Genomic DNA, 23266 nt, shown 5'->3' on the forward strand with positions numbered 1-23266 from the left:
AGCTGTCCTCACGAGCTGCTTGACTCCACTCACCCAGTGGCTGCACAAACTGCTCCACTCCGCTCTGCCAGCTGCTCTGCTCCACGGTATTGCTTCAGGCTCCCCCACTCATTAGCACAGTACTCAGTGCTCTCAGCTCAGCAAGTCCAGCTCTTCAGTGATTTCAGCTCTTAGTGATTCCAGCTCATAGTAGGGGAGCCCCAGTGCCAGTGAGTTCAGCTCAGTAACCTGTATCTAGACTCTTAAGGGAATCAAAAAATTAACTCTGACATTCCACAGTGGAGAGAGGCATAGGTGGAACTGGTGCTTCTGGCTCACACAAGGCACTTATAGCATCAAGTACAGATATCTGTCCCCAGCCTCTCTCCCTTGACTGGGTTTTGGAACCCATGTCCCTTGTCTAGCAAGTGCTATTTAGTTGACAATGAAACCCTCTATCATAAGACAGTTTTGTAGTTCCTCATTTACTTAATCGGGATGACAACATTTTATTGCTCCTGCCCCAATAACAACGAAATTGGGGCTCCCACAGCTGTGAAAATAACCATCCCAGGCTGCTGTGCGGTATGCTAAGTGGGGTGGGAGTGCCAATGCAAATAACTGAAATGCTAATGCAAATACTTGAAACTTCTTTCTGCACTCCCCATAATCTACCACCAGATGTCAGGGTAGAGCTCATCCTGACTCTGCTTACACTAACAAGTTTTAGTAGCAGGATGCACTATTATTATTGTTAACTATTTGTATGGCAATTTCACTCTATTGTGCTCAGCGCTGTACAGACACGGAACAAAAAGACAGTCTTGTTCTCTTCCTCTGAGTCAGGAAATTACCTTAAGATAGAAAGAAACAGGCTGCTATAATAAAATCACAGGATGAAGTTTGCAAAAATGAATTTATTGCTTCACATATCCGCAGGTTTATTTGTTTTTATTGACAATCAGAACAAAGTCTTTTTCCTCATTAAATACCCTAGAGGACACAGAAAGTCACGAGGGCTACAGTTATGGCCCTATGAGCAATTCCTAGTTAAGATGGCAGTGGGGTTCACTCCAGGGAGGGAAGATACTTCAGCAGCCAGGATTTTCTTTAGATGTCACTAAAAGACAAAAACAGGAGAGGAGTTAGTCAGCCTCCTTCAGGACTGGGAAAATTCCTTTGCAATTGATTCATAGATTTTAAGGCCAGAAGGGACTAGATCATCTAGTCAGCACAAGCCAGGGAATTTCAACCACTTTCCTCCCCAGGGAGGTACCTATAGACCATCATAGAAAGATCATGGAAAGGGCAGCATCTGCAGAGCCACTCACCACCCGGAGAAGTCTCTGGCCTTCCAGGCATCGATGACCTCAGCAATGTTTCCTGCGACCTTCCCGCTGGGCAACTGCAGGTCGTCGGAGACGTCACCATTGAAGTTCCCGCAGGACGCACACAGCTTGTTAGCCAGGCTCTCGCTGACTCTCACCGTCACCCCCCCACTGGGACTGAACAGAACCTGCATCCCCGAGGCCTGGACCACGGCCACGCCCCCCTGAGAGCTGCTCACAGACACGGCATCGGAGACGTTCACTGGCAGCTGCACCAGGCGCCCGTTCACCTGGAACACAGAGACATAGGTCAGAGGAGAGCTGGGGAATGTGGAGGTGAATGAAATAGGCCAGGAGCTGAACTAGAGTCCATAGGCCACGTTACATGGCAACAGGATCTAGAGTCTATAGGCCCCATCCTAAGGCTATGGGATCTAGAGTCCATGGGCCCCAATACCAGGTAAGGGGATCTAGAGTCTATGAGTCACAATAAAAAGCAATGGGGTCTAGAGACTATGGGCCCCATTATAAGGCAATGGGGACTAGAGCGTATGGGGCACAACAAAAGCCAATAGTCTTAGACTGAGAGGTGCAGAAAACACTATGACTGACTGAGAAGCCAATCAATAAACAGTGCTCTGGAGAGCAACTTTTTCCAATCTGTCAATACCCAATCAAGGTGCACTGATTTGCATAGGCAACTTGATTGGCTAAAGTCCCTCCTGATTTCAGTGTTATTGACCTGTGAGCAACAGTGTTTCTTAGTGCAAAAAGAACTGTAGAGATTTTATGCAAATGTTTAATACCTTAATTTACATATTTGATTAATGATACCTGCACTTATTTGCATCAATGACGGCAGGCAATCAAGAGAGAGACAAGGTGGGTGAGCTAATATCTTTTATGGCATCAGCTTCTGTTGGTAGCAGCACAAGCTTTCAAGCTACACAGAGCTCTTCTTCAGGCATGTACAGCTCGCAAGCTCCTTCCTTCCACCCACAGACATTGGTCCAACACAAGGTATCACCTCACCCAGTTTGTCTCTCTAATATCCTGTGACCAGCACGCCTACAACAACACTGCAAACAGCTGTTCAGTTTACTGAGTTCTGAATGTGACACCATGATACTGACTCTGATTCCTCCCTCTCTCCCCAGGGGGCAATCTCGCCTCCCCCCAATGGACAGGTCCCCCCATGAACGGGGGGTCTTTCCCACAATGGACAGCTGCCCCAGTGAATGGAGGGATCTCTCCCAGGGAACCTACTGGTTCACAGAGACTCTTCCTAGAGCAGTTCCCTGCATCTCCTCCAACCTTTGAGGTGGGACACAGCAGGGGTGAGGGGGGCTGGGAGTCAGGACTCCTGGATTGCAGCCCCAGCTCTGGGAGGGGAGTGGGCTCTAGTGGGTTAGAACAGGGGAAATTCAGGACTCCTGGGTTCTAGTTCAGTCTTTGCTACTGAATAATTGTTCATCAATAACTCATGTCATCCCCCCAAGTCTGTACACCACATCCTGTCAACACCGGGGGTTCATGAGGCTGAATGAATTGAGCTTTGAGATGCCCAGATCAGCCCCAGTGATTAGGATCAACATCACTGTAATTTCTAGTCTTTTCATCATTTTGGTGGCAGCTGAATGAACTTCCTGCCCCTTTGACTCAGGCTGTTCTAACATGGTCCCCTCTTACCCAGGTCTCCTTGTTCCTTTTCACAGCTATGAAAGCATCTCGGAAGAAAATGTAGGTGGTTGTCCCAGCCATTGTTGCTCCGTCGCTGCATGCCCTGATGTCCACCACCACCCTAAACCAGGAGGGGCCGCTGTCGTTGCAGAGAGAGGCCAGCTCGTAAGCGCCACTGTGCAGATCTCCTCCCGAAGCGCCGTCGAAGGAGGTGAGCTGGGCTCCGGGGAGCAGTGTGCACCGGCCTTCCTGCTTCACGCAGCCGCGCACCCCATCCTGGAGCGCACAGATCTCTTTGTTGGGGCAGCTGTGTGGCTCGCAGACGAGCCCGCCTGAGGCCTGGCAGGTGCACTTCTCGGAGCAAGCGCCAGAGATGATGCTCTCCCCGGCCTGCAGGGAAATTCCCAAACAACTTTGTTACAGAAAAGCAGCAGAAGAAAATTCCCAGGATGGGATCAACTCAGAGCTCCCTTTGATTATTTAAATTACAGTAACCTGCCGAGGTCAGGGTCCCATTCCGCTGGGTGCTGTATGTATAAATAGTGAGAGACAGTCCCTGCCCCAAAAGGTATGTCTACTGCAGAGTTATCTTGGGAGATCTTTCTTTCTCTGGGGTAGCCTAGCCCAGGTCTAAGCAGTCACACCGCAAACCCCTACCCAAATTACTCTGTCCCCCCTGGTGCTGAGCTCCACCGTGCGTGCCACTGGGACGTCTGGGGGCATATCCTGTGGTGCTTTCTGCTGCAATAAATGTGGGAATTTTGGTAATATTTTATCAGGTCTCTGTGCGCCTCAGTTTCCCTCGGCGCTTTGTACTGTATAAAGGGAAGGGGTGAGGTTTTGGACTCATGTAGCCACCTGGCTGGAGGCTAGAGTCATTAACAAATGGAATAAAGTCTAGGCATGTGAACAGAGGGTCTGGAAGAGACAATGGGAACCCAATGGAAACCTGCACTGACCAACTACCAAAGACGGGAATTTAGCTGCAAGGAAGCAGAGCAAAGGCCCTGAGCTGGAGAATGAAGGGGAAAGGTGCTGGGTGGCTGGGTGAAGAGCTTAGCTCACAGGGGCTCTCTCCTGGGATGGAGACAAAGGGACAGAGACAAAGAGAGGAAGCGACATGGTTCCTCTGGCAGCATGACTGAAGGAAGCCCGGGCGTTAGCCAGCCTGAACTCTGCCGTGACCTTTGCTTCTCTGTGCTAACCCAAGGCCTTTCAGATGCTGTAGCCAGGGCCTCCTGGTGTCCTCCTGGTGTCGCTGCACATTTCACTGAGGGCTTTGCACCCTGAAAAGATAGGAACAAAACTCCCACAGGAGTCCAGCTTGGCTGGACTCGCTGCAGGGAGCCATGGAGAGACAAGGGATCACTGGTGCCCAAAAGGCCAGTTGTGGACTCACGGGGCCATGGGCCTGCCCCTGTGGAGCTGTGTGGGTCCTTGGGGCCCGGCACACTAAAGGGGTCACCCCAAGGGACTAGTTACAGGCTGGCACATAGACCAGTCCCTCTGAGTCCATGACACTGGAATTCTTCCCGTGAATTGTGGCACAGGAGGGCGATCAGTGACTTAGCCTGTGTCTTCATGGCAAAGTGCCTGTTACCAGCCTGAGAGTGAACAGCACCCAGGGTCCACCCCAACCCCCACCCCACCCCACCCCCAGATGGGTCGGCCAACCTGGGCTGAAAGAACCACTGAACTCGAGTGAGAACATCAGAATGGCCATAGTGGGTCAGACCAATGTCCATCTAGCCCAATACTCTGTCTCTGGCAGTGACCAGTGCCAGATGCTGGAGAGAGAATGAACAGAACAGGGCAATTAGTGCATGATCCATCCCCTGTCATCCACTCCCAGCTTCTGTCAGTCAGAGGCTTAGAGACAACCCGGAGCATGGGGTTGAGGCCCTGAAAATCTTGGCAAATAGCCAAGGTATAGTTTTGGCCTTTGCAACATCTTCTGGCAGCGACTTCCACAGGTTGACTGTGTGTGGTGTGAAGTGCTTCCTGACTGGGTTGAAGATGGAGCATGATAAGTTTATGAAATTCCTAGACAGGAAAGGACCTGTCCCATTCCCCATCCTCCAAGCCAGTCATTTACCCTAACTGGGGTCAGGATTAGACCTGCAGCCCCCTAGAGGGGAAAGGCAACATGTCCCTTTCCCTACCTCCCTAAGCCAGCCAGTGTCCAGCGCTGGGCCGGATCAGACCCAGCGCCCTCTAGTGGGGAAAGGCTCCATATCCCATTTTCCATCCAGTCCCACGGTTTTCCTGTGATGAATCCCTAGCGCATGGCATAGTTTCATTTCCACATGCAAGGATCACACAGGGCAGGTGTTTGGATGCTCCTCTAACCCAATGCCACTGAGTGCAGCAGAAGTCACATGGGTGACTGAAGGCAGGACCTAGCTGCAGGTTTTATGTCTCGCTGCACTGAAGGGCACAGACACACAATCACTGTAACTCCCAGTGGGAAGCTGGGACAATCCCACACCTACAAGGGCATCCAATGCCAAATGACAGCATCGAGGATGACAGCCGACTCATATCCCAGCACCCACCTTGATGTAGCGTCCGTCACGCACACAGCCGCATCCTTCCATGGACGTGCACGTTTCCCCATTGAATGCGTAGCCGGCGTCGCACTGGCAGCCTTCAAAGCATTTCGCAGTGCACTGGGCAGGGGAGAACAAGCCAGCACATGTGAAATCACAGGATCTAGTGCACAGCTCGTAGTGGCTGTTGGCTGGGCAGGTGAAAGCTGGAGAGATAGAAGCAAATGAGAAACGAATGAAAAACTGAGGCTATGTCTGCACTACAGCAGCTACAGCAGCACAGCTACAGCACTGCAGCTATTCTGCTGTAGCACCCTGGTGTAAATGCGTCCTACATCAACTGAAGGGGCTCTCCCATCCATGTAGTTAATCTACCTCTTTGAGATATGATAGCTCGGTCAATGGAAGAATTCTTCCCTCAACACAGCTGTGTCTACAGTGGAGTTAGGTCGACCTAGCTATGTCACACAGGGTGTGTAATTTTCACAGCCCTGAGCGATGTGGCTAGGTCAATCTAATTTTTAGGTGTAGTGTAGACCAGGCCTGCCTCAGCCATCCCACCCCTGCAGCATGCTCCCAACCCAGCTACTCACTCCTCGCAAAGGTATCTGACAAGCAGAGAGATTGTGATACCACATATCACTAGCTGCAAATACAGCTGAAGATAAGAGCAGTCTGTAGATTGTTCTGTAAACTTACGGCAGAAGGAGGCTGTTCTCCAGGCACTGACTATGGCTCCAGCTGCTTGGCACGCAGCCGTGTAGGCCTGGATACTCTGGCAGAGGATTTCTCTTGCTCCATTGGCAGCACACATGTCATAGAGACAATGGTTGAAATACTCGGTAGGGCTGACCAGCGAGTGACAGTATTTAAAGGGACCTGATGTCGCTTTGATCAACCCACAGGAGCTGTCAGCCTGGTACGGCTTTGTCTGAGCTTCATCACAGACCGGGCACCTTTCCCCACAGCCATCGGTGCACGTGGCACCATCAACAGGCACCTTCCAGGAGGCCCCGAACTCATCCGCGTTCTGGGTGCTCTTCCCACTGGGCAGCAGGAAGTCGTCGTTCTTGTCGCCGTTGAAGTTGCTGCACAAGCCGCACACGTGTCCCTTGTAGGAGCTGGGGATGGAGACTAGGACATAATAGGAGGTGTCATAAAGGACTCTGAGGCCAGAGGCAGACTGGACAATGATGTTGTTCCCCTCCTGGTTGATCTGAAGTTTCCCATCGTTCATAGCCAGCGGGAGAGTGTAGAGCTCCCCGTCCACCTGTGCCAATGAGAGGGAAATTCACCCATCACTAGTGGGGACTCAGCAGCTGTGTCCTGGTTACAACACACAGTGTTAGTCACTCTAGGCTAGTGGTTCTCAACCAGGGGTACGCAGAGGTCTTCCACCGGGTCCATTAACTCATCTAGATATTCGCCCAGTTTTACAACAGCCTATATAAAAAACACTAGTGAAGTCAGTACAACCTACAACTTCAGACAGACAGTGACTTGTTTCTATTGCTCTCTATACTATACACTGAAATGTACATACAATATTTATAGTCCAAATGATTTATTTTATCATTTTATGGTAAAAAGGGGAGAGATTTTTCAGTACTAGTGTGTCTGTGACACTTTTGTATTTTTATGCGTGAGTTTGCAAGCAAGTCATTCTTAAGTGAGTGAAACCTGGGGGTGCACAAGACAAATCAGACTCCTGAAAGGGGTACAGTAGTCTGGAAAGGCTGGGAGCCATTGCTCTAGGCTACAATGAGAATAATGTCAAAGAGGGACTTACCGTGACTTTCCACTTCCTTCCCCTCTCCATGGTGACGGTGTAACCATGAACGGAGACCACCACCAGCCGTGCCACTGACACTTGCCCATTACCGTAGCTCTCATTTTCTACCACCACGGAGAAGTTTGCCAGCCCAGCGTCACTGCTGCACACTCTGGCTAAGCTGTAAGTGCAAGTGCCCTGGAAATCAAAGGCCCGTCCATCAAAGGTCAGATAGTGTCGATTACCAGACACCACACATTTGCCGCAGCCCATGGCGTGGCAGCCTAGGATTCCATTCTCCACCCTGCACTGCTCGTTTGCTCCGCAGGAGGCCTCCTGGCACTCGACGACCCCGTTGTCTTTGCACCGGCACCGTTCCTGGCAGGAGGCACTGGCGTAGAACTCCTCTCCCTTCCTGTAGTACCTGCCCTGGTGCACACAGCCGCACTGCGCGACGGGGACGCACCGGTCTCCGCTCAGGAGGAACCCGGCGTCACAGAAACACCCTTCAGCACAGGGAGCATCACAGCCGTCCGGTGCCGAGAGGCCATGGCAGGTGGCAGGGCAGCTGTTCCCACAGAGCTCGTAGTGGGAGTTACGAGGGCAGGTGGCACCTGCAGGAGAAGATCAGAGCGAACGTGCAGATAGGGACGAGAGAAAGAAGAAATGCAAAGGTAAGTTGAAGGAAATCTCTCTCAATTCACATCACTTAGAATAGGATTGTTCTGGTGGAGTTGGGAGCCAGGACTCCTGGGTTCTATTCCTAGTTCTGGGAGGGGATTGGAGTCTAGTGGTTAGAGCAGGGAGGCTGGGAGTCAGATCTCCTGGGTTGTATCCCAGATGTGAAAGGGCGGTCAGGTCTAGAGGGTTAAAGCAGTGTGGGCTGGGAGTCAGGACACATGGCTGAGCCATTCTGAACCCACTCTGTAGAGGGTGCTGCACATGCACACTACACACACATAAAGCGAAGTCAATTAGCAACACTCACTGCAGAATGAGGCCGATCTCCACTGCCCTATCTGGATGCCCTTGGCCTGGCAGGCTGTCACATAGGCACTGATCGCGCTGCAGAGAGCGTCACGGTGACCCTTGTACTGGCAGGTATCAAAGACGCAGTCGTCAAAGAAGGGGGCTGGGTCGATGACCTCATGGCACTCTCTGAACGGCCCGTTCCCTCTGGTGATGACCCCGCAGTATCCATCTCCCTTGTAGGGTTGTCTCTGAGCCTCACTGCAGACTGGGCAGTCCTTGGTGCAACTGGGCAAGCATCCAGGGACCTCCCCCACCTTCCAGCTCTCTGCAAACTGGATGGCGTTCGCCGCCCGGCTCCCGTCCCTCATGGTCAGGTCGTCACTGGCAGTTTGGTTGTTGTTGCCACAGAGGCCGCAGAGGGCGTTGGTGTAGGTGTTGGGCACGGTGACCCGGACCAGGCTGCTCCCGTCGAAGGTCACCGTCAGGTCGAAGGCGGTCTTGATGGCGATGTGGGATCCACTGACGTAGGCCTGTAGCTTCTCCTCTTGGTAGAACGGCAGGTCCATGAAGACTCCATCCACCTGGAACAGATGTGGCAGGACCGGGGCTTAATTTTGAATGAACACTGCAAGCAGAGAGTGGGGATCCAGAACTCCTGGGTTCTATCCCTGGATCTGCAAGGGGAGTGGGGTCTAGTCCTGAGAGAATGTAGAAGGATAGAATCATAGGAAGGGACCTCAGGAGGTATCTAGTCCAACCCCCTGCTCAAAGCAGGACCAATCCGCAGACAGATTTTTGCCACAGATCCCTAAATGGCCCCCTCAAGGATTGAACTCACAACCCTGAGCTATCCCTCCCCCAGTCCACAAAGATGCTATTCGTATAGAAAAGACGTGTCAGGGATGGTGAAGGTCTGAATTCCCAGTTACACTAAGTCCCTTTCACACCTCTTGGGCGGGATAAGGGCAATTTATTTCAGCTTTGGCTGGCAGAGCAGTGCAAAAGGCCTTAGCACAACAGAAATCAGGGTCAAGCACCTTAGCAGAGGAAGCTTTTAGGGCTGTTGATTCCTCTGGAGTCAATGGGGCCAGATAACACAGTGGCATGAAGCGGCCACAGCTCCACCGGAGTCAATTGGGCCCAATCTCCAGCTAAATGAGTAAGTTGTTTGAGTGCAGAGGAGTTACAATGACATAACTGCACTTACAGGGAGGAGAAAATCATTCATTATATATTCACAAAGGGGCACTCGGTTACTTCCCATACACCCACCAGCTCAGTGGACAGTGGACACAAGACATGGTTCTACAGTGGGGGCTGAAATCAGGGGCAATGTATCAACAGGAAGAGTTCCTGCTCACAGCTCCCCGAGTAGTCCTGTGGCTCTCCATCCCTACCTTGATCTTGCGGGGATATTGCTGGCTCACAGTGATGCTTCTGCCGTACACCTCCAAGGTCACCGTTTTGGTGTAGGACACGGCCTTGTTGCCACGGTTGTTATTCTCCACTTTGATGTTGAATGGGGTGAGCGTGGGGTCCTCGGAGCAGACCCTAGCCAGCTGGTAGATGCAGGTGCCCATGAAATCGTACTTTTTCCCGTCAAAGGTGGTGTAATGAGGGTCCCCAGAGGCTGTGCACGTGGAGTAGCTGATTGCGTGGCAGTCACGGACCCCGTTGATCACGGCGCATCTCTCACTGGCCTTGCAGCTGGTCTCCTGGCAAACCACCATGCCCAGGCTGGGGTCACATCTGCACCGAGAGCGGCAGTTCTCATCAGCCCAGAACTCCTCGTTGGGTTTATAGTAGCGGCCATTGTAGTCACAGCCACAGCTCCCCACGGGGACACACTGGCCAGCACTCAGGACATAACCGTTGTCACACTGGCAGGTCTCCACGCAGGGCTCCTGGCAGGAGGAGGGGGCAGTTCGGTCAGAGCAGCTGGCTGGGCAGGCGTTTCCACAGGCCTCGTAGTGGCTGTTCTCAGGGCAGGGCAGGACTAGGAGGGGGTCAGAGATGGAGAGATTTAACATCATAGGAAATGAACTAAAAACCACCTTCTTAGATGCAGCAAGAGCCAGAGACAAATTCTAATGTGCAATTGGCATCCTCTATATCACAGGCCCGATGTACAAGCAGCCACACTAAGGCCACCTCAGGAGCCCAGCACAGTGAACAACCCAGTTAGGGAAGGCTGTTTGCTAGCTGGGAGAGCAGGGAAATGTTCTGTTCTTATAGAAAACCCAAGAAGATCTGCAAAGTGCACCCAGAGCAGATTAGCCCTCACTTGTCAAGGCCTCACCTGGAAGCCCCACCCACGCCAGATGGCCTAGGACTCAGCACCTGTGCCACTGAAGTCAAGCGGTTAAGTAGATCCTGTATTTCCAGGTAGTATTTTGGATGGATCTCACCTTTCCATCTCTTTCTGATTCATCCCTCTCTTCCATCCAATCCACCCAGCAAATCCATCCCTCTCTTCTGTTCCTCAGTTACATCCCTCTTACACAATATTGACAACCCCGTATTTGAAGTCATTCGTTTTCACAACCTCCTTACATTTACTGGTAAGAGCAAAAAATATATTGATGAATACAATGATACAGCTACGTAACGTGGAAGTGTTTCCAAAGGTTGGCCGAGCATACTTGACCTTGAAGCGTTAGGATGCACAGGGGGAGGAGAAAGTGAGATTGTCTTTACTTTTGATTGTAATAAAATGCTCAATGCCTCCCAAGACCCCTTAATTGTCTTTTGTGACTTCTGCTGAGGGGTAGGGGGGTGTCGTGACTCAATGGTTGAGGGACACTTCTCTAAAGCATTCAATCCATCCATTAAAAAATCCATTTATCTAATCAAGCCATATAATCCAATAAATCAGTAAATCCACTGCATGAGAGACTATCTGCCTATTTTAGGTAATTATATAGCACACATTGCTATACTCTCTGAGCAGCTCATGATATGTAATATATTTACCCTCCCTCCTCCTTGTGAGACAGGGGAGGGATAGCTCAGTGGTTTGAGCATTGGCCTGCTAAACCCAGGGTTGTGAGTTTAATCCTTGAGGGGGCCACTTTGGGATCTGGGGCAAAAATTGGTCCTGCTAGTGAAGGCAGAGAGCTGGACTTGATGACCTTTCAAGGTACCTTCCAGCTCTAGGAGATTGATTGGTGCTGTTATCCCCATTGTACACATGGAAACAGAAGAAATGACCTGTCAAAGTCACACAGGAAGCAGCTGGAAGAACAGGGATTAGAACCATGGTCTTCTAAGTGTAGGCTACATTTACCGAGTTTAATACCAGAAGGCACCATTGTGATCATCCACAGGCCAGAGAACATCCCCAAAATAAACCCTACAGAAAATCTGTTAAAAAACATCCAATCTTGATTTAAAAATTGTCAGTGATGGAGCATCCACCATGCACCTTATCAAATTGTTCCAATGGTCAATTACTCTCACTGTTAAAAATTTACTCCTTATTTCCCATCTGAATTTGTCTAACTTCACCTTCCAGCTATCGGGGTGTGTTATAACTTCATCTCCTAGACTGAAGTGCCCATTATTAAATATTAGTTCCCCATTTAGATATTTATAGACTGTAATCAAGTCAACCCTTAACCACTGTTAAGCTTAATCAGTGGAGCTCTTTGAGTCTCTCACTATAAAGCACTACAAATGATCCTTTAATCATTCTCCTAGCTCTTCTCTGACCCTCTCCAATTTATCAACATCCTTCTTGAACTGTGGGCACCAGAACTGGACACAGGAGTCCAGCAGCAATCACACCAATGCCAAATCTAGAGGTGAAATTACTTCTCTGCTCCCTTCTTTATGTATCCCAGGGTTGCATTAGTTCTTTTGGCCACAGCGTCACACTGGGAGCTCATGTTCAGCTGATTATCCACTGTGACCCCCAAATCTTTTTGACAGTCACTGCTTCCCAGGATCAAGTCCTCCTCCTGTAAGTCTGGCCTACATTTTTTGTTCCTAGATTTACATATTTACATTCAGCTGTATTCAAACACATATCATTTGCTTGCACTGAGTTTACCGAGCAATCCAGATTGCTCTGAATCGGTGACCTGTCCTCTTCTTTATTTACCACTCCCCCAACTTTTGTGTCATTTGCAAACTTGATCAGTGATGATTTGATGTTTTCTTCTGGGCAGGGGCGTGCATAGGAATTTAGATTCCAGCATTTTTGGAGGGGCAAGTTCTGTGCCCCCGCTGGGGTCCCAGGGACAAAGGAACTGTCAGCTCTCATCGGGGTTCCAGCACTGGAGGAGAGCATGCTCACCCTGCCAGGGCCCTGGGGGCTGGAGGAGCTCGCGTGCTGACCCTTTTGCCCCCCCTTTTGCACCCTCCTGCATCTAAGTCATTGATAAAATGGTAATTAGCAATTTTTCCCACCATGTGTGGAATGCATCACCTCCATATTGGTGCACACAACAAAATTCATGTTGTGGGGCTGGGCCTGAGGGGTTTGGAGTGTGGGAGGGGGCTCAGGGCTGGAGCAGAGGGTTGGGGTGTGGGGGGTGATGGCTGTGGCTGGGGTGCGGGCTCTAGGGTGGGGCCGGGGAGGAGGGGATTGGGGTGCGGAGGGGGTCTGGGCTGGGGTTCGGGTGTGGGGAAATGAGGGCTCTGGCTGGGGTGATGGCTCTGGGGTGGAGCTGGGGATGAGGGGATTGGGGTGCGGGAGGGGGCTCAGGGATGGGGTTCGGGTGTGGGGGGATGAGGGCTCTGGCTGGGGTGTGGGCTCTAGAGTGGAGCTGGGGATGAGGGGATTGGGGTGCGGGAGGAGGGTCAGGGCTGGGGTTCGGGTGTGGGGGGATGAAGGCTCTGCCTGGGGGTGCGGGCTCTAGGGTGGGGCCAGGGATGAGGGGATTGGGGTGTGGGAGGGGGCTCAGGGCTGGGGTTCGGGTGTGGGGGGATGAGGGCTCTGGCTGGGGTGCAGGCTCTAGGGTGGAGCTGGGGGATGAGGGGGTTGGGGTGCAGGAGGGGGCTCAGGGCTGAGGTTCGGGTGTGGGGGGATGAGGGCTCTGTCTGGGGGTGCAGGCTCTAGGGTGGAGCTGGGGATGAGAGGATTGGGGTGCAGGAGGAGGCTCAGGGCTGGGGTTTGGGTGTGGGGGGATGAGGGCTCTGCCTGGGGGAGAGGGCTCTGGAGTGGGGCCGGGGATTGGAGGTTTGGGGTGCAGGCTGCCCCAAGGCTGCGGTGGGGAGAGAGGACTCCCTCAAGCCCTCTCTCACTGTAGCAGCTCAGGGCCGAGTCAGAGGCGCCTCTCTCCAGCCATGGCAGCTCCAGCGGGGCTGAGCCGGGCCGGACCGGGGGAGGGGCACCTCTCCTCACCTGCGCGGCCCTTGCTAGCCTACTTTGCGGCCGTGCGGCTGCGCAGCTTACAGGGAACTTAGCTGCTCAGGGATGATTCCTTAACCATGCTCCAACCAGCTTGTCCATGCTGATTCTAGGACCGGACTAGATGACCTCTCAAGGTCCCTTCCAGTTGTATGATTTTATGCAATTATCTAATAGTGCTGGCTGAAAAAGCTTGAAAATTTTTTTTTTCCATCAGACAATGTCAAAATTTAAAATTTCTGTGGGAAATTTAAAAAGAAATGGCAGAATTCTTGTGGTCCATAATGGGGCAGAGAGAGACCAATCTGCATCATGAGAGATGGTCAGGGAGCAATGCCCATAGGAGAGAATCAGAGTATAAGGAGTCCGGAACTACAGCTCCCATGTGGCTGCTCAGGCAGGTGCAGAGATTAATGTTGATGTGAAATAAAATGTTTCCTTTCAGAACCCCAATCTGAAATGTTCGATTTAGGAATATCATTATGTTTGTTTCTATCTAACTATTTCATTTGGACATTTTTTAATTTAAATTTTTTTCAGAACATCAATGTTTTGACATTTTGGGCCCATTTGGGGACAAATGGAAATATTAAAACATCAGAATTTCCCATGGGATGGAAATTCTCCTTACTGATCATTCAGTCATTTTCTGTCTCCCATGCCTCCATCTAATGTGTATACCTGATGTTTACACCCATGAGTGTGTACAGCACACATCTGATGTGTACACTCATGAGTATCTATATCTGTCTCAACTGTAACCTAATCCATTTAATTTATCCATCCATCTGTCTAATGTCTAATCTACCAATCTTTACCTCTAATCGATTTAATCTCCCTGTGCATCAAATCCATCCATCCAGCCATTAAATCCATTTAATCTCCCTAACCATGCAATCCATCTATTCCTCCCTACAATATACTGAGTCTTTCTCTTTCTCTAATCTAATCTACCAAACCCATGTGTCTATCCATTGTCAATCTATCTAGTCTGTTCTCGGGATTTCTAATGCACACATCCCCATAGTGCCTAGTTGCCAAGGTGCAGTATCTAAGATTATCTGCCTGATGCTAAGCCCCCTCAACATCTCCTCAAGCAGTAGAGTAAGTAGATTGGCTTGTTTTATTGCTGCTTTTGTCAATAAAGAAACCAAAGCACAGAGCTCACCACAGCCGGATGGTGTCCTCCAGTCATAGACGGTGATGCCCTGTTTCTTGCAGATGGCTGCGTAGGCCTCCAGCGCCTGGCACAGGATGTTCTTGGCTCCCCCGTTCAGACACACGTCGTAGATGCAGCTGTCAAAAATGTCCTCCGGGCTCACTTTGGGGTGACACTCTCTGAAGGGCCCTCCCGGTGCTTTGCTGATCAAACCACAATATTCATTGCCCCCATAGGTCTCCTTCTTGCTCTCATCGCACGTTGGGCATTTCCCTTTGCAAACATCCCAGCAGAAAGGGTCCCGGTCTTTGACTTTCCAGCCCTTGGCCCAATCCACGATGGAGGAGAATCTGGTACCGTTGGGTGATGTCATGTCATCTCCATGGTTTTGGTTGAAATCCCCACAAAGGCCGCACATGGCCCCATAATAGCTGCTGGGGAGGGTGATGATCAGGTGCCAATTCCAGTCATACGACACCTGCAGACCAAAGTCTGTCTGCAGGATAGCATTGAGACCGCTCTGGTAGAGCTTGATTTTACCGTCTTCAAGGGTCACCGGCAAGCTGGTGGTCACGTCATTGATCTAGAGACAGGAGGAAAAAAACAGTGGTTATTTCTCTTTTCATCTCACCTATTACAAGAGTTCTGCTCCTCTGGGACAATAAAGATTAGAAAGCCCAGAATTAAGCACTTGAGTCCTCAGGGATAAAATGTTCTCTGTCCAAGGGACCTGGCTGTGGAACGTATTCCCAGTGCAGAATAGATAAATCTAGAGTCTGACCAACTTTAGGAAATGCTGGAAGACCCTCCCCATCATAAAGCTTTTTCACCATAATGACGACATTCACAGCTTGAAACCCACCCAACTCACCACAAAAATCCCACCTCAAGTAGAGTTTTGTATAGTCCAAAAAGAGAATAACCCAAAACTCCATGGATTTCACCAGAGCATTTATTATTGTCAGTATATATTTTATGCAGAGGATGCTTGGATACTGTGGTGTTGGCTGGCAGTACAAAACCAGAGAGCGGGGTGGGGGGGGAGAGAGAGAGAGAGAGAGAGGGATGGTCAAAATGTTTTAAATGAAAACAATTTTTCAAAATGAAAAACTTGGCTTCTTTATTATTGGTTTTCTCTGAATACAAACTGTCAGCATCCTTCTTCTTCTTTGTGCATGGTCATCAACATCTTTGTTCTTCTTTGTGTTCAATCACTGTAACCCTGTATTGTGTTCAGCCGTGGTCATCCTTGTTTTTGTCTTTGGTTGTTCCTGTCATTTACTGAGTATGATCACTGTAGTCTCTGTTCTTTTTTATGGACATTCATCATAGCCCATTATTGAGTTTGGTCATCATCATCTTTGTTTTTCTTTCTGTTTGGTCATTGTTGTCCTTGTTCTTCTTGGTGGTCATTTCTCATCACCCTTTGTTGGGTTGGGTCATTCTCATCCTTCTTCTGTGTTGGTTTTGGTCATCATTGCACTGTACTGGGTTTGGGCCTCATCATCTTGTTCTTCCTAGTGTTCAACCACCATGGCCCTGTATTGCATTTGGTCATCACTGTCCTTCAGTGTGCTCAATCCAAGGAACCAGTTAACCTGTTTGATTTGGAGGGACAATGTGACCTAAGGAGACTGGTGGAACAGGAATTCTGGGATGCCCAAGGGGACCAGGTGGCCCATGTGGTTCATGGAGACAAGATTGCCCTGATGGCTTGGTAGGACCCAGGGGGCTGGAGCATATCATTTAAAATCGGTTCATTTCTTGGCTGTTCAGATTCCTATGTGATGTTGGCATTTTGAATCTTTTTTCTTTTCATGGACACTTTGAGACCACAAAAAGCGGATTTTTTTCAATGAAAATCCAAAATGTTTCAATTCTGAAATTTCTAAATATAATTTGAATTGCCCATTTCAAAATGAATGACATGATTCAGTGGAAATTCTTGAAAAGAAAAATATTGGTCCTTTTTGTATGAATGGAACAAAAAAGATTTTGCAATTCTCCAAAATATATTTGGTATCTATCTATCTATGTGTGCATGAGGATGGAGAGGATGGATGGAGAGAAAAAGAGATGTCTGTGGGGGATTAGATAGATAGATAGATAGATAGATAGATAGATAGATAGATAGATAGATAGATAGATAGATAGATAGATAGATAGATAGATGTCTGTGGGGGATAGACAGAGTGATGGATAGATGTGTATGGGGATGTATAGATAAAGAGCTTTGTACGGAGATGGAAGGGAGGATGGATGCACAGGTATGAGAATAGATAGATAGATATGTAGGAGGATGGAAGGGGAGATGGATTCAAAGATAGATATATTTGGGGGTGTGGATCGGAAGATGTTTTTATTCCAATCATTTTTGCATTTTCTACTCACTCTGATTTTCCCAACTTCCTTCTTGTAGATAGCGATGTTGTACCCGTAGACATAGATGTTGGTCAGGCGCACGTAGGAGACAGCCTGATTCCCCCCCCGGTTGTCGTTCTTCTCGTTGATGGTGAAGGGCACCAGGGTGGGGTCAGTCCCACAGTACTTGGCCAGGGTGTAGGTGCAGGTGCCCTGGAAGTCAAAGTTCAGCCCATCAAAGGTGTGATAGTGCGGGTCCCCCCAGCCCCAGCAGGTTCCAGTGAAGTTGGGAACACAAGTTGCACGGCCGTTCTCGATCTTGCACGTCTCCTTGGTCCGGCACTTCAGAACTTTGCAAGGATCTGAAAGGGAAGAAATCCCAGGAGTCCATGAGTGAGAGCTAGATGCCAGGCAAGCTTGGTTCAGCATAGGCTCAGTTATTGTCCAGAACCAACTGGCCCACCAAAGTCATTCGGAAGAGGGGCCAACCAGAGAGGAGTCAATGACAGACAGTTTGCTACAGATGAGAGACCTAAACTGTATGTCCCTGCTCAGTGATTGATGAGGAAGAAATTCCCTTGGCTTCTGTAGAATCATGGAATCAGATGGTTAGAAGGGACCGAAAGGGTCATGTAGTCTAACCTCCTGCTAAGATGCAGGATAGAAGCTCTGCCTGAGAAGGGATTAAGTAAATAGATAGAGTAAGGACCTCAACATATGACCTAAAAGGCAGAAACAGAGGAGATTTTTATTTACCTCTTGACTGTCAAGTCCCTGATCCAAAAGCCAAGGATAAAATCAATTACTTGATTTCATGTCTTGCCTCCCAGCCCCCCATCTCCTACCCTTATAACTCATTAGATCCCACTCCCCTCCTAGAACTAGGGATAAAGCCCAGGAGAACTGGCTCCTAGTCCCCCTGCTCTAACCACTTGACCCCACTCCCCTCCTAGATCTAAGGACAGAAACTCTACTTTGGGCCAGACCCTCATCTGTTGTGACTCAATTGAGTCTGCTCCAATGTCCAGTTCTACAATCACCTCTCTTCTTCTTTCACTCACTCTCTTTTACCTTTGTTGATACATTGCATGACTCCATCTCTGATCTCACAGGTTTCATCACTGGCACAGCTGTGGGCCTCACAGGTGAATCCTTGGCCAGGAATGCAGGTGCAGCTTTGCTGGCACTTCTTCTTCAGGACCGTGTGGTTGCGCTGTTTGAAAAAAGGAGAACTAAGACAATGTAACCCAGACAAATATGGTTTTACAGTGAGGAAGTTTTCAGTTATATGTAGCCCATATATGGGTACAGAAATCACATCTCGTCTCCCAGCGTCCCTAACTCACTAGATCTCACTCTTCTCCTAGAGCCAGGAACAGAACCCAGGACTCCTGGCTCCCACCCCCCTTGCTCTTTTCTTTACCTCTTGACTGTCAAGTCCCTCATCCAAAATTCAATGATAAAATCCCTGACTTGATTTGACAGAGACCCCACTCTCCTTGAGAGCTGGCTATAGAACCCAGGAGTCCTGGATCCCTGCCCCCTTTTGCTCTAAACCACTAGGCCCTACTCTCCTCCCAGAGCAAGGGACAGAAGCTATTAGTTATCATTCCCGGCCACCCTGCTCTAATCCACTAGACCCAACTCCACTTTCAGAGCCAGGGTTCATGGAAAGAGAATTGTACCATTAGTGTTGTTTGCCTTTCTATAGAGATTTATGTATTGGCCATTGGCAAATGACAACGGTCTGATCCAACATGGCCGATAAGAGCAGGGCGTGGAGGAAGCGAATGGATAGGAGTTAATACCCCAGCAGGGGGCGGTACCTTGTAATATAGTCCCTTGTTGAAGCACCCACAGCTCTGCAGAGCAACGCAACCCTGGCCGTCGAAGAGGAAGCCATCGTCGCACTGGCAGCCTTCGGCGCAGGTGTCTGGGCACTTCCTGGCGTCGGTGATCCTGGCACAGGTGGTGGTGCAGAGGTCGGCGCACAGCTCGTAGTGACTGTTGGCCGGGCAGGGCAGAGCTAAAGCAGAGAGAGAAGTAATTGATGGCTGGAGAGATCTCACCCCACAGCTTAGAGGGACAGACATGAAGGAGAGGAGAATCTAACAGGGACGAGAGGACCAGGTCACCTTTATAACGGAACATGAAGTTGTTGGTTCCCACCCAAAGGAGTCTCTGAAGAAGCCCAGAGGCCTGGAATGAGATACCTAGAATCGCTGTCCCCACCCCCCAGAGGCATTGGAACAAGTGGGACAGGCCCTTGTGCTACACCAGCATCACGGCACTTACGGCAGAAGGAGGCGCTCCTCCAGGGCTGGATGGTGACCCGGGCCTCTTGGCAGGCCGTCACGTAGCTGTGGATACTCTGGCACAGGACCTGGGAGTCCCCATTGCCCAGGCACAGATCATAGAGGCAGTTGTTGAAATACACAGTGGGGCTGACTGTGCCGTGGCAGGCAGCGAAGGGGCCATCGGGGGCCGTGAGCAGCCCGCAGTAGTTGCGCTGTTTGAAGATGTCCTTCTTCCTCTCCTCACAGACCAGGCAGTTGTCCCCGGTGCATCCGTCCGCACAGGCCACCCCCGGGATTGGGACTTTCCAGGCAGAACCGAACGCTGCCACGTTAGGGGCCGCCCTGCCATCGGGGAGCAGGAACTCGTCGTCCCGACGCCCGTTGTAGTTCCCGCACAGGCCGCACGTCTGGCCCTGGTAGTTCCCTGGGACGGTGACTCTGGCATGGTAAACCAGGTCGTAGCTCACGGTGAGGCCGAAGTCTGTTTGCACCAGCACGTTCCCGCCGTGCTGATATGCTTGGAGCTGCCCATCGGCCACGACCACAGGGAGGTTGTGGGACACCCCGTCCACCTGGAAGAGACAGAGCATTCCCTGTGAGCCGAGGGAGTGGATGCTGTAGGGGTGGGTTATGGGCACAAGACAGGGTCTTGGTGACACCTGGGCAAATCTGTAGTGACTCCACTGAACTGAATTAAGTTAGGGCCAGATTCTCATTTCACTGATCCCAAGGTAAAACCACAGTCACTTCTTTCAGAGTAACAGGGTCAGGTCTGGATTCTGATCTGTTCCCTGAGGTTAATCTGCAATTATCCACTCACTGCAATGGGGTGAGGACTGGATTCTGGTGTCACTTGTACCATTCAAAATCCATAGTCCACTTTTTTCAGCGTGAGGCCTCTGGATTTACACTGGTGTCAATGAGGTCAGGATCACACCCTCAGTCTTTGACCCCAGTTGGGGTCTCCCCAGAGAGTTAATTCTAATGACTGACCTGTGAGACAAGTGCCTCTTGGCATTGCCACATCACTGGGGCTGCCCCTTGGCTGGTTTCAAACCCACGGGATCACCATGAGCAGGACTTACCATGACAAGCCCCTTCTTGTTCTGCAGCAGGGTGAGCGTGAGCCCATAGACCTCCACGGACACCAGCTTGGTGACAGACACCTTCCCATTGCCCCAGGGCACATTCTCCACCTTCACGGCAAAGGACGTCAGGTTCCCGGTGTTGGTGCAGCTCTTGGCCAGGATGTAGGTGCAGGTGCCTTGGAAATCAAAGGCGATCCCATCGAAGGAGAGGTAATGGGGGTCCCCGGCTGCGGAGCATGTTGCAGATCCGACAGGCTGGCATTTCCGGATGCCATTCACCAGCTTGCACTCCTCATTAGGGCGGCAGGACAACCCCTTACACACCACGTCTCCGCTGGCCTGGCACACACACTGCTCCTGGCATGTTGGGTGGAAGGTCTCCCCAGCCTTATAATAAAATCCCAGGTAGCCACATCCACATTGGGATATAGGAACACACTCATCACCGCTGAGCACAAAGCCCTCATCACACACGCAGCCTTCCCAGCACTGGGCCGAGCACTGAACTGGGGCATAGAGGCTGCTGCAGGTTGACTGGCAGCCCCGGGCACAGACCTCATAGTGGCTGTTTTGTGCACAGGAGAGACCTGCCATTGAAACAACAAGACGTTAGCATCCCATAAAAGAGAACTAGATGGATTCTGAACTATGTAACAATGTAAGGGCTGGAGAAGGGCGCCTGATGACAGCCCTGGACAACAGAGTCTGTTGCATGCAGTAAGGGAAGCTGCTGGGAAAACTTCCGTCATACTATGCCTTGCCAGTATGTCATTGTTGGACCCCTTGTCAGAGGAGAGTTCAGTCTCCATGGTTCATTCATCTCTTGACCTCTTCTGACACTGGCAACTCAGGGGTATTTAGTTCCAGTTATTACCGTGAGCTCTGTGACAGGCTCATTTGTCCAATAAGGATCTGCATGAGATTCACATGCTCACAAAATACAGGCCCCATATCCCATTCCCTGGACAACTCACACTGAGTCAACTTCTCACCCCCAGGCAGGGCCTGGATTAGAATTCGCACTCTCCAGGCGACAGGCCCTGAATTCCAATTCCCTGCCCCTGAGTCAGTTATTTCCCCTGTCTTGGGGTCAGATCAGAGCTGGTGCCCCCTAGAGGGGAAAAGCCCCATATCATCTCCCATGCCCACCCTGAGCTGGCCAGTCCCCCAATCCTGGGGCTGGATCAGAGCCTGCACCCCCTAGAGCAGGAACATCTTATATCCTATTCCCTGAACACCAACCAACTTGTCTTTCCCTTGAGCAAAGATGCTGTTTTCTTTCTCTCGTGCGTTAACTTTCATCCCAGAAGATGGTCCCAAGCTGCTTCCACTTACTGCAGAAGGAGTTGGTCCTCCAGGCATAGATAGTCACCCCAGCAGCATGGCAGGCTGTGGCATAGCTGGTGATAAGCTGGCATATCACAGCTTGTTGGCCTTTGAAGACGCAATAGTCGTACACGCAGTCTTGGAAGTAGCCCTCGGGGTCGACTTTGCTGTGGCACTCTCGGAAGGGGCCGCTCTTGTCTAGGAGGATCCCACACTCCCCATTCATTCCTCTTTGGCGTCTCTCAACAGCCTCTAGATCTGAGCACTCGTCCTTGGTAATCTCCACACAGCCGGGGATATCCTTCACCTTCCAGCTCTGCCCAAAGACCGTTGGGTTTGGGGCCAATGTGCCGCCCCTCGTGGTCAACTCATCACCCTTGTCCCCGTTGAAGTTCCCACAGAGACCGCACACGGCTCCAGCGTAGGTGCTTGGAGCAGTGACAGTGATCTGGCCCTGCCAGTCAAAGGTGACGGTGAGACCGAAGTCAGCCTGGACCACTGCTGCCTGCCCCCTCCGGTATATGGAGATCTTGCTGGCGTTGGTGCTATATGGTAGGTTGATCAGCACGCTGTTCACCTGGGATCAATGCCAAGGGATCAGTGAGAATGGTCTGAGACTGAGCAAGCAACTCTGAACCTGCCCCCTAAAGAACTTTACAGGTAGAGCTGGTTGAAAATAAAGCCCAAATGGTGAATTTTTATTTCATTTTCATTCTCTTCATTTTTTATTTTCCTTTTTTAAAAAACTCTTTTTAACTATGTTTTTAACTGTTTTCATTTGGAGGTTAAATAGGTTTGAAAATGAATTTTTATTGATTCCAAAACCAAACATTTTCAATTTGGGAATGTTTTTGACTGCTAAAAAATTCCCACCATTTTGTCATCAGAGTGACTGATTAAAACTGTCAATACAAACCTCCTCCCAAATGAAGCGCAATGCACAATCGCCGATGACTGGAGATAGAAAAATAAGAGATGTGGTACAATGACAAAATGCCAAAGAAAGAAAGTTATGGCAACTAAACACAAAAAAGAGAAGAAACACAGAAAGGCTGACGAACATAGAAAAGGAAGAAAGCTAATGAATCTGAGGAGAAATAACTTGCAAAAGCTGGTCAGAATTCTCCATCAGAATGATTTTTGCAGCAGAAAATGCAGTCAGAAAATTTTGATTTCTTGAAAAAAAATCTATTTTCCTGACAAGAAAACCATTCATTTTGGTCAATTCGACCTGAACTGGAATATTTCATTTTTTAACTGCCCTACAATGTTTCATTTTGAGTCAGTTAAAAAAAATTAAGCTTCTTTTTCTCATGGCACATTGCCTTATGGGAGTTGTAGTTCCAGTCCCCATTCTGTCCTATGGGCTGGGCTCCCTGGGGGACTACAGCTCCCAGTAATAG

General features: G+C 50.1%; 1 protein-coding gene across 1 annotated transcript in view; it reads right to left on the reverse strand.

The window, feature by feature from the left end:
* Nucleotides 1–1349: 1349 nt before the first annotated feature.
* The window catches only part of LOC120390535 (IgGFc-binding protein-like), a 40975-nt gene continuing 19058 nt past the window's right edge, over nucleotides 1350–23266 (reverse strand). Inside the window, exons 7-21 of the mRNA XM_039513264.1 lie at nucleotides 21873–22440; nucleotides 20541–21124; nucleotides 19448–20021; nucleotides 18979–19178; nucleotides 18224–18365; nucleotides 17183–17514; nucleotides 14801–15374; nucleotides 9677–10275; nucleotides 8296–8860; nucleotides 7326–7921; nucleotides 6236–6806; nucleotides 5543–5742; nucleotides 2997–3377; nucleotides 1432–1597; nucleotides 1350–1384 (exon numbers count right to left, since the gene is read on the reverse strand). Coding sequence (XP_039369198.1) covers nucleotides 1350–1384; nucleotides 1432–1597; nucleotides 2997–3377; nucleotides 5543–5742; nucleotides 6236–6806; nucleotides 7326–7921; nucleotides 8296–8860; nucleotides 9677–10275; nucleotides 14801–15374; nucleotides 17183–17514; nucleotides 18224–18365; nucleotides 18979–19178; nucleotides 19448–20021; nucleotides 20541–21124; nucleotides 21873–22440 — 6087 coding nt within the window. The remainder of the gene's footprint in view (nucleotides 1385–1431; nucleotides 1598–2996; nucleotides 3378–5542; nucleotides 5743–6235; nucleotides 6807–7325; nucleotides 7922–8295; nucleotides 8861–9676; nucleotides 10276–14800; nucleotides 15375–17182; nucleotides 17515–18223; nucleotides 18366–18978; nucleotides 19179–19447; nucleotides 20022–20540; nucleotides 21125–21872; nucleotides 22441–23266) is intronic.

This window comes from Mauremys reevesii, linkage group 24 (assembly GCF_016161935.1).
Source record: "Mauremys reevesii isolate NIE-2019 linkage group 24, ASM1616193v1, whole genome shotgun sequence".
Lineage (NCBI taxonomy): Eukaryota > Metazoa > Chordata > Testudines > Geoemydidae > Mauremys > Mauremys reevesii.